The following is a 15,368-nucleotide window of genomic DNA, read 5'->3' as shown; positions in this document are numbered from 1 at the left end:
TAGTGTGTCATGACTTTAACTGGCTTTTGAGAAACTGGTGGGGTAGAGAGATGGTCACTCAGAACTTTTAAACAGTGTTTGGCATTTTCTATTGAATGGTGCATCTTGAACTATCCGGAACATTCCTTATGGATTATTTTAAGGTCTTCCTGCCACTAACCACTTTTTAAGTATTCTAATATTTTTCTTTTATAATTAGAAATCGTTTTGTTTTTTTTTTGTAGGGTTGAATTTTTCTGTGTTTTGTTGGAAAATGTTTCTTTTCCTTTATTCCTTTTTTGACACCTCTGTGTTTTTGTTTTAGACAGTATTGAATGATTTTCTGCTAGAAAAGCCAAATAAAATAATATGCAACTTTTTTCAATTTTTTGAATATTCAAAAATTCAATTCAGTTTTTTCTATCTCCTCTTTTACAGGTTTTGCAACTTATAGTAATTTTATATTTTCGAAGTTGTAATATTACAATCTGTTCCATTGTTGTAATAATCACAGTGGCAGGTTCTGTCTTTAACTGGGTTCATTGTTTATACCAATCCTTTCCCCAAAATCATCTGTATTCCTATATCATTTATTTTGATTTTTTTTTTTTTGGTTGGCTGTCATCTTGGTTATTTCCTAAATTCTTTATGAACAATGGCTTAATTAAGTATAGAGTTCCAGGTTGACTGGCATTTCTGTTCAACACCTTGAAGATATTTATCCATTTTATTCTGGCATCTGTCATGGTGCAAATACTTTTTAAAAAAAATATGCAGAAGCCCATACTGTTAGTAACCATTTACAGTGCTACTCATTTAGTGATTATTTTTTTCCCCATAGTGATGAATAATTTTTTTCTTTATATTCTCAGTCCCTCTTGTGACCAAAACACAGATGTTTTAGAGACAGCTGGCTGAGTCAGAGAAGCAGCTGTTAGCAGTCCCTACGCCTAGGACAAAACGAAACCGGCTGAACTCATGACCGTGACCTCATTTTGACCTTTTGCTAACCAATTTAACTCACTTGTTAAATTTGTTTTTCCGGAAGATTGCCTGTATAGCTGCACATCATCCTAAACTGTGGATGCTTAGCTTAATACAATGTGTCAAATATTATTATTTTGATGGTGAATTATCTAGTCCATGTCCTTCATAATCTCTCATTCCTCTCAATTTGTATTCCCTGTTTTTAGTTGTTTTGTTATTAATATTGTCATTTTTGCCTCCTGATTTGATTGGGAAAATAGTTTGAAACTTAGGGCTTAAATTGACTATTTGTTTAATCTGCACTTTACCCCAGGTCACCCCTTCTTGGTACCCGTAATGCCCTGTTTTGATCCTAATAGTTACTCTTCTGCCTAGTCATCACTCACATCTTTGCATTTCCTTACTTTTTGCCGTGGTTGTTTTTTATCAGCACCGTCAGTCCTATTTGAGGATTTTCTTTCATTTCTTCATCAAATAGGTATTGAGGACAGCTGTGGACTGAATGTTTGTGCCTCCCCCCAGTTTCATATGTGGAAGCCCTGATGTCCAACATGATGGTTTTCGGAGGTGGGGCCTGGGGGAGATCACACGAGTGAGATGAAGTCCTGAGGGTGGGGCCCCACGATGGCACCAGTGCCCCGTGTAAGAAGAGAGACACCAGAGAGCTGTACCAGCGACCAGCCATGCGCATGTGCCTGCTCGCACCTTGCAGCCCTCCTTGCGGTGTGCTGGCGGGCAGCACAATGTGGAGAATTGCCCAGTCAAACCACAGAATAGTGAGAAATTCTAAATTATTACGTGGTAGCCAGCTAGCCTCGGGGATGTCTTCCAGGGCACTTGCCTTCCCTTGCATTCACACCCGTGGGTAGTCTCCCACACCGTGCAGGGCCGACCCGTGTAACCCAGAGGACATTACAGAAACGAGGGTGTGGGGCGAAGTCATGAGGACGTGGCTTCAGCCTTGCATACATTTGCTATAGCAGAGCCAGCTGCTGTGTCGTGAGGACACTGACACAGCACCGGGACTCGGATGTGAGGGCTATCTGGTTGTAGACGTGGGACGGCATCTTCCTGGCACCCCCTCCCGAAGGAACCGCGTGCAAGTGCGTGCTGTAGCAGGTGAAGCCTTCATGTCACCGCAGCCAGCATCCTGACTGGACCCTCACGGGAGTCAGCGTCACTCCCAGATTCCAGACCCACAGAAACTGTGTGAGATAACACAGTTTACCACTTATTCTTTGAATGCTTATCATTTGACACTACAAAGCTTTGGGATGGTTTCTGTGCAGTAATCGATGACCACAAGAGATGCTCGCTCAATCATTATCTTCCTCTGTGGTCCTGTGGTAGAACGCAGTTCCTTTCCTCTGTTAGATACGAGACACAGGAAGTGCTGCCATCACGGAAACAACTTGAAAATAACCGTATGAATTATTCATTTAACAGCCTAAAGTGGCCACTTACCTTAATGAACTGTTACATTACCCAAACTGTTACATTGTTCTAAGGAACTAGGCGTCTTATAAATAGAACAGAAATAGAATAATATTCCCCTTGAAACATATAGGGAAGCCTAGAAAGAAAAATTATAATTTTTAGGGGCGCCTGGGTGGCACAGCGGTTAAGCATCTGCCTTCGGCTCAGGGCGTGATCCCGGCGATCTGGGATCGAGCCCCACATCAGGCTCCTCTGCTATGAGCCTGCTTCTTCCTCTCCCACTCCCCCTGCTTGTGTTCCCTCTCTCGCTGGCTGTCTCTATCTCTGTCGAATAAATAAATAAAATCTTTAAAAAATATATATAATTTTTAGATTTTATTGTCCCTTTTCTTTTGAATGGGATAAGATTTAAGAAAAAAAAAAAACGAAGCATTTATTTAAACCAAAGACTTCTTCGGAATGGGACAATAAAAAATTGGAAGTGCAATAAAGAATCTTGTTCCTTCCCAGATTTTATTCAGGCAAATTTAGCAAGTATTTATTGAATGCTGTTCAGAGTGGGATTTCGTGTCATGTGTTGCTGACTGGTGAGACACCATTCTTGGCTTGTAAGTAGCTTATAAATTTATAATTGGATAAATTGAGAATTCAGAGAATTGGAAAGTAGGAGGTTTTGATTATAAATCTGGGGATTTCAGGTCTAATTCTGTAAATAAGAGCTGTGGGATTATTTCTTAGCATGAGTGTTTTGTGGTCAAGACACTTTCAGAAAAATTAGCCTGTCTCCAAGGATAGGTTGGATTAGGAAGAGAAGGGGATTCAGATCTCAAGATGTTAGCATGCAAGGGAATGCAAAGGATCATTCTGCTCATCTGCCTTGTTGTATATAAGATGATCTGATAAGGGAGCCTTTGGGGGTCAGGTGCCGTACGGGGCGGGGGAGGGGCATGGACTTCACTAGACAGACCTTTCAAATCCAGCCTTTGCTGTCCTTCCACCTGAGCAACCCAGGAAAGCTGCCTCACCAATATTAGACCGTGTCCTCGCTGCATGATAGGAACACACAGGTGTGTGCTGTCAAAGTTAAATCAGTTAAACAAAAAATTGTGAAGTCCTAGCACCATTCCTCCCTTTTTAAGGAGAGAAATTAAAACACAGGCTCTGCCGCCCTCTGGATCCTTACCATTCACAGCACCTTTTGAAGGGGAGGGCCTAGAGAGGTGTTGACTCGGCTAACTCACCTGGGGAGCAGGTCTCCGGAGGGAGTTTGGAACAGGTTAAGGCCTCAGCATCGCTGGCCGAGATTCCCAGCTGGAAAGTCCGCTTTGCTTGTAATCTTCAGTGAGATCACGGGCATCCTCTCTTTTTCCAAAGTGTTTGCCACAGCTGACAATATGTGTGTTCCCTGTTTTTTTAATTTTCTTTTTTTCAATGAACAGTCGTTTTGTCTACAAATTAGCAGGATCACCGAACCAAACATACCGGTGCCTGAACAAAACAGAATGTGCCTGTTTGATAAGTTGAACAAACCCATTTCCTTTGCCCAGTTTCCTACTGTAAAATATATCACCAAACATGGGATTCCCAGACAAGAATTACTTCTCAACCTCGGTTCCACAATACTGTGGCATTAAAACTAAGTTTAAAAAAAAAACCCAAACATTGTATGTGATTCTTTTAATCTAACCAATTTTGAGAGCATACTATATACACAGTGAAACAGTAGAAGCAGTGGTACATTCTTGGCCATTATTATTATTTTTCCATGTGTTCCATCCACCTTTGTAGACTTAAAATTGACCTACAAATTACAGGCGCATATGCATTGTGGTTTCAGTATTTGAAAGATCCAGAAATTCTTGTTAGGTGAAATAATTTGCAAATAGAGGTGTCCGGCTGCCTGTATTTGAGAACAGATATATTTTATGCATTAATGGTCTGAATGGTCTGTGTACTTATAAGGATTGCTTGCACAAACCATAGGATTTAGAGCTAAATATAGGATTTAGAGCTAAATAAAAGAGATGCAACCGAGTTTGGATTTTTTTTTTTACACATTATCATTTAATCAAGTTAATGTTTGATTTAGCATTTGTCCTTCTTATCATCTAGCAGCTTCTTAAACGGACACTCAATTATTACATACTTGCAGTACCACTAGGTGCTTTTATACTATAATACTGTAATACTGTGTACTTTTAGGCACATAGTAATACCGGGGACTTTTATATTTCACATTTAATTAAATTTTTTACTAAAAGTTTTTTCCTATATTTTTTCTCTTCTTTGAGGTAGAGTTGGTAGTAAAACTGTACAGTTTGGATATTTTTAAAAATCACCGTAAACTGAGAATGAGACTCTAGGTTATGTGTACACATCTGATTCTGTTTTCACATTCGTGTCCTGTCCTGTTTATGTTAGTGATTCTCCCCATCTCACAACTCCCTCCCCTCCCATTTGTTTCTACATTCGGCATTTCTCATGCATTGAACAGGGTTCTCTGACAATATTGTTCAACTCTGAACATCAGTGTATGTATATAACAATCTATGTATATACAGTGTCGGAAACAGACACTGTAACAAATTATTGGAAAATGGGCCAATGCCCTGCAGCATTTGTCCCTTGCTTTTGTGCATAAGGTCTTCATTGTGAAAATGTAGCACTGCTCACACTTCCCACATTGCAAGCATGTTTCGTCAGCTGTATGTTGCCCTTCGGCACCCCATGACATCATAAGCAGAGACAGTTGTTTTTGGTTTCCATTGTTCTTTCTCGGTTAAATTCGTTATTCCATTCCCAGTATCTCTCACATTATTAAAGGAATTTATGCTGAAAGCGGTTTGATATGATTTTTCTTTGTATTATAGAAAATTTTAAAGAAAGTAGTCATTTTAATCCAGAAACAGAAATTGTATTGTCTGGGACATAACTTCGAAGTCTGGGGCATACACTGAAGTGTAAAATGTATTTAAAACTTGTAGTTAATGCTATCTAAGTGCTCAGGAATGGCCCTGACTTCGATATGATTGCTCGATCATTGATCTTCTGTGAAATGGAGCGATTGCTAACTGATTGAGGATTGCCTGCCTTGCTACACTGAAAACATTTGCAATGATTCTGGCACTTGAGAAATCCTCCATTATTTTATTTTTCTTATTCTCCACTTGAATGTGTTCTTTGAATAGGAAATTGGTATTAGAGGTTTCAGATGAAAATATCTCATGATGACCTCTACCACTTTGCTGTGGAGTTTCTGATTCTTTGTTTCATGCATATGTTTATTGGTGCTAACTGCAGTCGAACGTAGCACTTTGGATCTTTGTGTTTGAATTTGTTTTGTCATTTGTATATTTAGAAATTTGACTCTGTTTCCACTGAACTGGTTTTTTTTGTTGTTTTTATTTTTTATTCTTTTTAATTCAAAATTTCAAGCACATATAAAAGTAGAAGAATAACATAATGAATAACCTAGGTACATGTCACTCAACTTCAATAATTACAAAATCTAGTCTCTCTTGTTCCTGGATAAGTCTGGAATGCACGTGCTCTATCTTGCCTCCTTTACGGCCTGCGTTATTTTTGGCAAGCCCCTGATTGCAGATGTGATGCTCTTCCCCTTTGCTGAGCTGTAAATTGATTTAAGACAAACCAAAGCCCCATGTTATTTATTTTCATACTTATATGTTTAAGACATATTTTTGTTAACATTACATAATTTCTAGCATTTTTTCCACAAGAAATCTCTTTGAGAATTTGGTTAAAAATTTATTTCAAAAGTTAATAGACTAGAAGGAGCAGTAAGCAATTTATCTTCAGAATTTGTAGCAATTTTTTTTTTACCATGACCATTAACTCTGTTTTCAGCCTTTTCCTAACTACATTTGATTTTGTGGTCTTGAATATCCTGGATCATTTGGAATTTAGTTGTGTATAAATAGGACTTGTGGCATTAGTCACTTGTCTCAGGTGGCCTGTTTGCAAAAGGGACACGAAGGGTTTCCCCCCGTTTGCTTTAATTATTGGGAATAGAGGAAAGTTCTGTCGGGCTCTAACAACATATGTCTTAACTATTTTTATAGTTTATGGATTTAACTACATGTTCTTGGCTTTCTTAAATATCATCAATGTCTTTTCTTGCTTTGCATATTTAACAACTTAAAAGTTATCTTGTCTGAGATTAATATATTTCCAGTTTGGATAGAGAGAGAGAGACTTCAGATGTTTAAAATTCAGAGTGAAAGTATGCCGATGGTGACTGGGTTTTAAGGTATTCTTCTGTAGTGAAGGGAAACCAACTATAACGTCCTAATGTGGATCTGAGATTGTTTTTACTCTTCTCTCCCTGCTGTCAATATTTTGAATTGCTTCAATTCTCTTTTAAAAAAGTTTAATGTATGTACTGATACATTTGCTTTCAAAGATAACACATATTTCTATGGCCAGAAGAGTAGGCTCTTTTTGGGTTCCTGGACCAGCTGGATGGGTCGCCCTCGTCTGAGTAACAGCCTGGCTTTTAGTTCTTCCTGAGAATCTTCTTTAGCTGTGTATTTATTAACATTAATCTACAGCTTCTTACATGAGGCTATTCTTTATACAAGTTGCCATATCATACTTGGAAGAACAATATTGGAAGGCGTCGAGACGCTTTTTTTCCTCAAATGCTCGTAGTCCAACTATAATATTATACTCCTTAGATTAGTTTATTTAAGAGATACATTGATAATCCCTGATGGCGGTTTAATATATCCTGAATTTCCCTACAATTACTGGACTCTGAACTTCAGCAGGAATACCCATTACATACTTATGAGACACTTGCTGTGCTGTCACAGTGTTGGCCACAGGTAAGGGAACACGAAGAGGAGTCCCTTTGTCCCTGCCTTCAGGGAGCATATATTCTAACAGGGCAGAAAGGCACGGGGCTGTAATGAAGGCAGAAAGTGGTAGGCGATCAGATGGAAGAGAAACTGCTTTGGATTCAGAGGTTGAGGCGATCAAAGATGGGGGGGTGTTTGTGAGCCAGCATCTGAGTTGGGCCTTCTTGGGTTTTGTTCAGTTGGAAGGAAAATAAAGCCACCAAAGTAGCTGATGTTTACAAAGGGGCTTGTTGAAGGGGCCGTGCCATGCCTCGCTGGAGGGACAGGTCATCGGCGGTCCCCTGTCTGCTGCTCTGCCCTGTCTGTCTCGGGCTCCTGGGCCTGCCTCTCTCACCTTAGCTTCTCTTTCTGTGTGCACATCTCCTTTTTCATCCCCTAGGCCAGCTGCTGCTTCCTGGCCCCGTGCTCCCCTTCCCGCGCAGGGTTTGAGATCAGCACCATCTCTGATGATGACTTCTCCTACCAACCCGGTGTTGTCTGTCTGGCTAAGCCTGTGTGTGTGTGTGTGTGTGAGAATTCAGAGCTCTTGAGGAAGAGAATGCAATTTATAGTTTGCTTTCCTCGGACTCTAATTAGCTAAGGGACGGAGCTGCAGAGTTAAAACATGCCCACTAATGAGGACTCCTTCGGAAGGCAGGGGCTGGAGCACCACAGAGAGGGGAAGGGAGTTGGCAGCCTCCTGATAGCCTTGAACCAAAGGTAATGAACGTGGAGAACCATAGGGAGGCTCCGGGGTGCCAAATTGTGTTTCCTGCCCTTCAGGAAAGTGCATTTTACCCCGGGCAGGCGGTATACATGTGTCCTTGCCACGAATGTGAGGCACACTGTGATAAACACCATAAAGCATTCCTGAAGTGGGAGAGGGATTAACGTTGCATTACACTGTGAGTGGGGGAGGTTTGTCGACGACATGGGGGGACCCTAATGGGCTTGGGCATCTGCAGCGTGCTGGAAGGCCTTAAGTAGGGGTGTGTTTGGAGCACGCTGTGTGTGTTGATACAGCGATTGCTCTGGGTGGCTGTAGTTCAGGAAGATTCGTAGGAACTGAGGACAGTGTACTGTTCATGTCACTGACACAGACCTAGATTTGCTTCTGTTTTAAGAATTTATTAAGATAGCTAGTGACCTACATTTTTTTATTAATCAAGAAAATAGACGCTCATATTTGGGGTTCACACAGGAAATGTTTCAGAAAAGAAAGAGGCCACATAATAGTTCACTTGCTAATCCTACACTAGCAGATTATTAGTAATGCTTGTTGTGTTAGCAGTACACGTGGTGCCTGTGTTGGGAAGTCGCACATTGCCGAAGGAACTCAGCTGTCTTTATTCTTTATGTTAAAATTTGAGATGCTGTAAAGAAAATGTAAAACATTGAACTGATGCTTCTAATTAATCATGTTGAAAAGTCAGGGACTTCACTAGCCATGAACCTCTTGGCGTGTCTCATTATTTTAATTTTTATTCTTGCCTAAATCTATGAGCTGTGCAATTTTTTCAAAATAAAATGCTCGTCTTATAAAAATGGTTGTCTCTGGTCACCTGCTGGAGCTGCTTAATAAAAAACTAGGTGTCTAGGACTTGAATTTTTAGTCAGAAACTTTCATGAAAGGGTCTTTTTCATTGTGTCATTTTGGTTTTGCTTCTGGGTTGGGGCTTGTGTGCTCCTGTAGACTCCTGGGACTTTCTGTGTGCTTCTAAAGAAATTGTGTTACTTGCCTTGCTGATGTTGCTCCCTCTTCTAAAATAAACCTCCTGATTTTAGAACCGCAAAATCTTATTATTTTTGGCAGATCCAAACCTGTAACTCCTTGTCTCCGAAAAATGGGTGAATCAGGTTCAGGGTACTGCCACAAACTGCATGGGATTTCTGCAAGCTCAGAGTTTGTGATCTCCTTGTCCCCCTGCATATTAACAGCCGTCGTGGTTGGCGTTCTGAGAGAGAAAGTCGAAGCACAGGAAAGAACGCAAATGCTCTAGATTCCATGGCAGAAACTGGAAGTAAATTCTGTGTTTGGTTAATCACTTTCTGTATCTCTGGTGGTCTTGGGGAAGAGCCTTGTTTTCACTGATTTTAATTTGTCAGTATGCAATTCTGTCTGCTAGAAAATTCCCAGCTGAGTAAGTTATTGCTCTGTTGGCCAGACATAACTATCAGAAACTGAAGATGGGATGCAGCATGAACAAGAGAGCCTTCCTTTCCTGCTAATCAATTTGTACCCTGCTAATGGTGGTTTTTGAGGGTTTTTTGTTTGTTTGTTTAAAAAAAAAAGTGACTTGTCTGTGCCTGCCACAGTGCTTATAGAAAACTCAAAGCTCCTGAGAACATTCTCAGCAGGGTAGTATTTCTGTGAAGAGGCAGCTAGAAACCCTTAAGAAAAATGCAGTAACTCACACTTTAAGGCACATAAAGTCGTGTCCCTCAGGGCACACTCTCCAGTGTCGTGGAGTTTATGACTCACGAGTGCTGTACTTTTGTGATCTAATAAACAAGGAAAGGTGGCGGGAGAATTATATTCCTGTACAAAGAGCCACTTCACCTTTCATTATATGGAAGAAAGCCATGGGGATATTAAATTTTTAGTGGCATTTTCAAGTTGAGCATTATCCGTGACTGAAATGCATGCAGCTAGGTGTTACGATACTTACGAACAAAATAAAATAAAGGGAGAGTAGCTGTTTCCATTTGGAGCTAAGCTAACTGGCTGTGTTTTTGAAGAGTAACTTTCTCGGTACCCACCGCAGGGTTCTGATTCAGATACCCTTTTTTGTGTGTTCTTATGGCACATACCTCTTCCACTGGATTTATCCCACACTACGCTGATCGGGCCTTATTGTTTCTTTTTTAAATTTTTTAAAAAATAGATTTTATGAGCCACCTGGATGGCTCATTCGGTTAAGCATCTGCCTTTGGCTCAGGTCATGAGCCTGCTTCGCCCTCTCCCTCTGCTGCTCCCCCTGCTTATACTCTCTCTTCCTGTCAAATAAATACATAAAATCTTAAAAAAAAAATAGACATTATTTTTTTAGAGCAATTTTAAGTTCACAGCAAAACGGAGGAAGTGGCCCAGGGATTTCTTATCTATCCCCTGCCCCCCACCTTCGCCCAGCCTCCCCCATCGTCAGCACCCCCACCACGGCGGTACATATGTTCCACTTGATGAATTGACACTGACCTCATAATCCGCCTGAGCCCATAGTTTACATTAGGGTTAGCTCTCGGTGTTGTGCAGGCTACAGGTCTGGACAAATGTATAATGACACATTCACTGTCACAGTATCATACAGAATAATTTCATGGCACTAAAAATCCCTGTGCTCCTCTTGTTCATCCCTCCCTCCCCCTAACTCCTAGTAACCACTAATCGTTTTACTGTCTCCATGGTTTTCCCCTTCCCAGAATGTCATAGAGATGGAATCGTACAGTACGGAGCCTTTTCAGATTGCCCTCTTTTACTTAGTCATGTGCATCTTAGGTTCCTCCGTGTCTCCTCATGGCTTGGTAGTTCATTTGGGGGGGGGGGGGGGCTGGATAATCCACTGTCTGGATGGACTGGCTTTTATCTGTTTTCAGTGCTTTATTTTTTTTTAACATAAAGGCTGGGACTAGGGTGACATGAATGAGGCACTCAGGAATCAAAAAATATTTTAATGCAGTATTTAAAAAATCAGAACTAATGCCCCCAAACCCACAGAGAATAAAATATCAACAGCTGAAGTAAAGACAGGATCATGGCAAGCCCTCTCTGACTGCCACTGACAATCCTAAGCGACACTCTCCCTATCCATAGCCCACACAGCGGATGCTGGTTTTTTTGCTCAGAAACCTGGTTCTCCCCCACAAGCACTGTTTCCCCGGAGTCCAATGGTAGAAGTTCTTTCCTCACAGTTCTGCTAGCATTGTACCAGGAGGTGGGGGTGGCCTCCTTCCTCCTCATCTTCACTTCCCACCCATTCTTCCCTTTTCTTCCCTAAAACGTCCCCGGCCCCAACCGTGAGGTACGTGCTCGTGAACTAGGGCACCTTGCTCTTCTGTCTGTTGGGAGTCTGGAGACCTCTCTCCACCTCAGCAGCATTCCCCCTCGATATTTGAAGGGTTTAGCTCTTGACTTTCTGTCACCCAAATACTGCCAGCCTCAAGGATCCTTCCAGGATGCCAGTTTCCCAGTTCCTTGATGATGCCTTCCACCAGTCATCTTGCTGCCACCATCATTCTTCATCAGCCATTCCCTCCCATGGCCGTATTCTCCTCCTTGAAATGGCCAATGATGTAACTCCTCTGAAATCTTGCATTTCAACTCTCCGAGGGTCTGGGTACCGCTTGTAACCACCTCACTTTCTTCAGTGCCTTTATGCCGAAATTCTGTAGCTCACACCAAGACTCGTTGATAGTACAGCCTTTTAACCACATCTTCCACCTTCATATTCCCACGTAAAATTTTAGGGTCCATCACTATAACCATTCCCTTGCTTACAGCCTCAATTCCCTTAGGCTTGTCTCTCTTTATTGTCTTTATTTGGCACAACAGCAACCCAAGCAAAGTGTAAGATTTATGCAGGGGAAAGTTTAGTTTAGAAATACATTTTTATGTTAATTTTTTTCTTTCACATCCCTACTCATTAATAGAAGTGATTTAGTGTTGGGCAAATATATTTTATATGTTGATCAAGTTTCACATTTCATTCCGAGTGCTTAATAAGCACTGTGAGTTACTGAAATCAGTGATCAAAGCAAAAACCATAGTTAGTTATCAAGGGAGAAGATTCATGAATGCAGTTCTTTATCTAAATGACATGCATGATAACTGTTTGACAAATTATTCTTTTTTTAAAAAAATCTTATTTATTTATTTACTAGAGAGAGAGAGAGAACAAGCAGGGGGAGCTGCAGAGACAGAGAGAGAAGCAGGTTCCCCACTGAGCAGGGAGCCCAATGCAGGGCTCGATCCCAGCACCCTGGGATCATGACCTGAGCCGAAGGCAGAGGATTAAATGATTGAGTCACCCAGATGCCCCGACAGATGGTTCTTATATAAATTACTCTGAATAAAGAGAGAATTTTTATCTAGAAAGCTGCTATGTGTCATATCCTGTATTGTAAACTATTTGCTTAGTAAAATAGGGGTGGGTTAAATTTAAGTAATGCTAATATTCCCAGGGTTGTCTACTATAACATTTATTTAGGACATTACAGAATATCATCCTCACAGGAGTTTATTTTGCATTAAGATGACCCCATACTTATAAGAGGGTCCCCTCCCCATTTCTATTTTACCTCCCCTGGGGGAAAAAAACAACACTTTAAGCCTGAGTGGGTGCAATAAAATAAAAGTCACATCACTTACTGTTTTGACTGGAATGATTAGGTTTTTGTCACCTGCATCATTTTCTTTACCCGGAATTTCTGAAGCTCAACCAAGCTGGGTATAGATCGCAGTGCCTTAGAATAACAGCAGTGGTCGATGAGGTGTGTGCGCGAGCCGGCCTCTGCCTCTGGTAACAATTTCCCTTCTTGTGTGCTCCCCCAGGTCTACCCTGAACTGCAGATCACCAATGTGGTGGAAGCCAACCAACCAGTGACCATCCAGAACTGGTGCAAGAGGGGCCGCAAGCAGTGCAAGACCCACGCCCACATTGTGATCCCCTACCGCTGCCTAGGTGAGCTGGCCCGCCGCGCGGCGGACACGCATTGCTCTGGTCTCTGGGCCTGAAAAAGGAGGGCGCGCTCATTCGATCAAATGTGCAGTTTCTTTCTGCCAGTCTGTGTGGGACTGTATTGTGGGCTATGAAGGTCTCCTGTGTTCCGACAGCACAAGAGCAATATTTTTGAGCTTCCTGCCTCAGAATGAATTTGCCTAAAATGTTTATTTAAAACCACAGATTTTTAGACCGCTTCCGTAACTGCTGAATGGAAAGGCCTGGGGATGGGGTCCAGGAATCCTCATTTTACCAAATCCCATAGGTGATTCTCACGCACGCTAACTGTCTAGACTTGGAGAACTAGTGTGTGTTCTCACGTAGACTTCATACAAGAGAGAACCGAATGTGAAGTTCCTGCATTCTTTTTTTTTTAATTTTTTATCATGTTATGTTAGTCACCATACAGTACATCCTTAGTTTTTGATGTAATGTTCCATGATTCATTGTTTGTGTATAATACCCAGTGCTCCATGCACTGTGTGCCCTCCTTACTACCCATCACCGGCTCCTGCATTCTGCTGATTTCTTCAAAGTCTCTTCCCTGAAACGACCAATTACTTCTCCTGGCAATAGTTGGGACACTAGAGTTAGAGAATTCTTTCTTCTGGTTATATCAAACTGGAGGAACCAGCTAGACCACTAAGGTTTAAATGTGTGTTTCTCTTACCAACCTCAAATTTTACTTCCACTTTTTATTTGAAAAACTGAGCTGTTTAGGGTGATGTCATATTTTTTTTCCTCTGGAAACGCTGTCATACTCCATATTTAATCTCACTTGGTAATTATTCTCTTCCTAGGTGATATTTTTATATAACCAAGCAGTGTGGAAATCAACATTTGGTCTGATCGTTTGCATGGTTGTAAGGACGTAGAGATCTATGAAGGGGACTATGGACAAATATTGATATACATTCCAATGACGTCTTGTAAAAACTAAGAGATCTTTTTTTAAACAAGCAAACTTAGGACAACTGTTGAAAGTTCTGGAAATCTGTATTATACTTGCTCAAACATGAATGCCATAACAGCATATGTACCGATTACTGTTCGTGCATGTGCATAATTTGAGACATTAATGGAAAACACGGAACGTTAGAATGAAAATCTAAATATGAAATCAAGAGATTTTATGATAATACTGTGATTAACTGTCAAAATGTTTTTATTGTGATAAAGCGTGTTATACACCATGGAGGCAGGTTCCTTCTAAGTGGTCTCACTTCACGGGCATAAATATTGAGAGTCCGTGAGGGAGGATGTCTTGTTGTACCTGGCACAGGTATTTGTGACAGAATTAGGACCAAAGTCCAGGACCTTTCAATACACAATCCCGTGTTATGGTCTTAACAAAAATTGTTTTGGAGCTACTAACCACCTGATTTATCACATCAGATCATAGAGGAAAGAAAGGCTGTGAATGGGAAGCAATCAATAACAGTTTTTTTAAAAAGTCACAGCACACGTTGTATTCATAAAGGAGACAGTTAGGACTCTGGCCACAGCATCAGTCTCCACATGATAATGTTTTCCACTTGATGGTAGTAATAAGCAACATTCTTATACATGACTAGCTGCTTGAACAAAGAATTAGTATTTAGCATTAATGTAAGTACCCTCCAAACTCTATGGCTATATCCAAACTTACCCTTTGGACAAAAAACATTATTTTGCTGAAGGTAATTTTCAGAAAGTCGCTACCTAGAAAACAGAGTACAATTGTCTTAAACATTAAGCATATTAAAACCCAAACAGAGCTTGAGGAGAGAAAAATGCCTTTTATGCCTAGTATGCACCCTTCCTGACCTTCCTATCAGATGCAGGATCGGTGTTGTACTGTGTTATTTTTCTTCAAATTGTCTATTTGTCTTGCGCATACTTGCTCGGCAGTATCTTGCGTTCCTTGTCTAGATGCAGCAAGTGTATGAGCTTGCTGTTGACACTTTCCTTCCACGGAGTGAGTGATTTCCCTTGAGAGTGAGTTGGCTTTCTCTTTCCACCCTTTGCATTTGATCGTATAGGCAAGGTGCATTGCATAAGACAAATTACTGTTGATTTCTGGGGGCAACAGTGGGTTAATAGCTTCGTCCAAAAGAATTAGAAATTAAAGACTTGCTACCTTAAGTCATTCTATTTCATTTTATATTCAAGGCTTTCCAAACATACGAGTAGTAGTGACCCAGAAACTATTCAGACATGGTCAGGTGAGAGGCTGAAGGTGTTTGATTCATGTCGATTTTGAATTTTCATGCTTTCGTAAAGTTTTAAGACAGTCATACCTTGTCTTTTGGTGGCTACTCTTGTGCGAGTTATCTACAACTATCTTAATCTACTTGGGTGTGAAAAGTTTGTATTTGGATATTCTGACAGATAATGTACCAGAGTAGTT

At 40.9% G+C, this 15,368-nt stretch overlaps 1 protein-coding gene across 6 annotated transcripts in view; it reads left to right on the top strand.

Moving 5' to 3' along the window:
* Window positions 1-15,368, top strand: part of APP (amyloid beta precursor protein) — a 256,039-nt gene that overhangs the window by 64,009 nt on the left and 176,662 nt on the right. For all 6 annotated transcript variants that reach the window (XM_026518051.4, XM_026518205.4, XM_026518127.4 and 3 more), the window contains exon 3: window positions 12,811-12,940. In XM_026518051.4, the coding sequence (XP_026373836.1) occupies window positions 12,811-12,940 (130 nt within the window). The remainder of the gene's footprint in view (window positions 1-12,810; window positions 12,941-15,368) is intronic.

The sequence above is a fragment of the Ursus arctos genome, unplaced genomic scaffold (assembly GCF_023065955.2).
Source record: "Ursus arctos isolate Adak ecotype North America unplaced genomic scaffold, UrsArc2.0 scaffold_4, whole genome shotgun sequence".
Lineage (NCBI taxonomy): Eukaryota > Metazoa > Chordata > Mammalia > Carnivora > Ursidae > Ursus > Ursus arctos.
The sequence above is the reverse complement of the archived record's forward strand: the minus strand, read 5'-3'. Positions and strand labels throughout refer to the sequence as shown.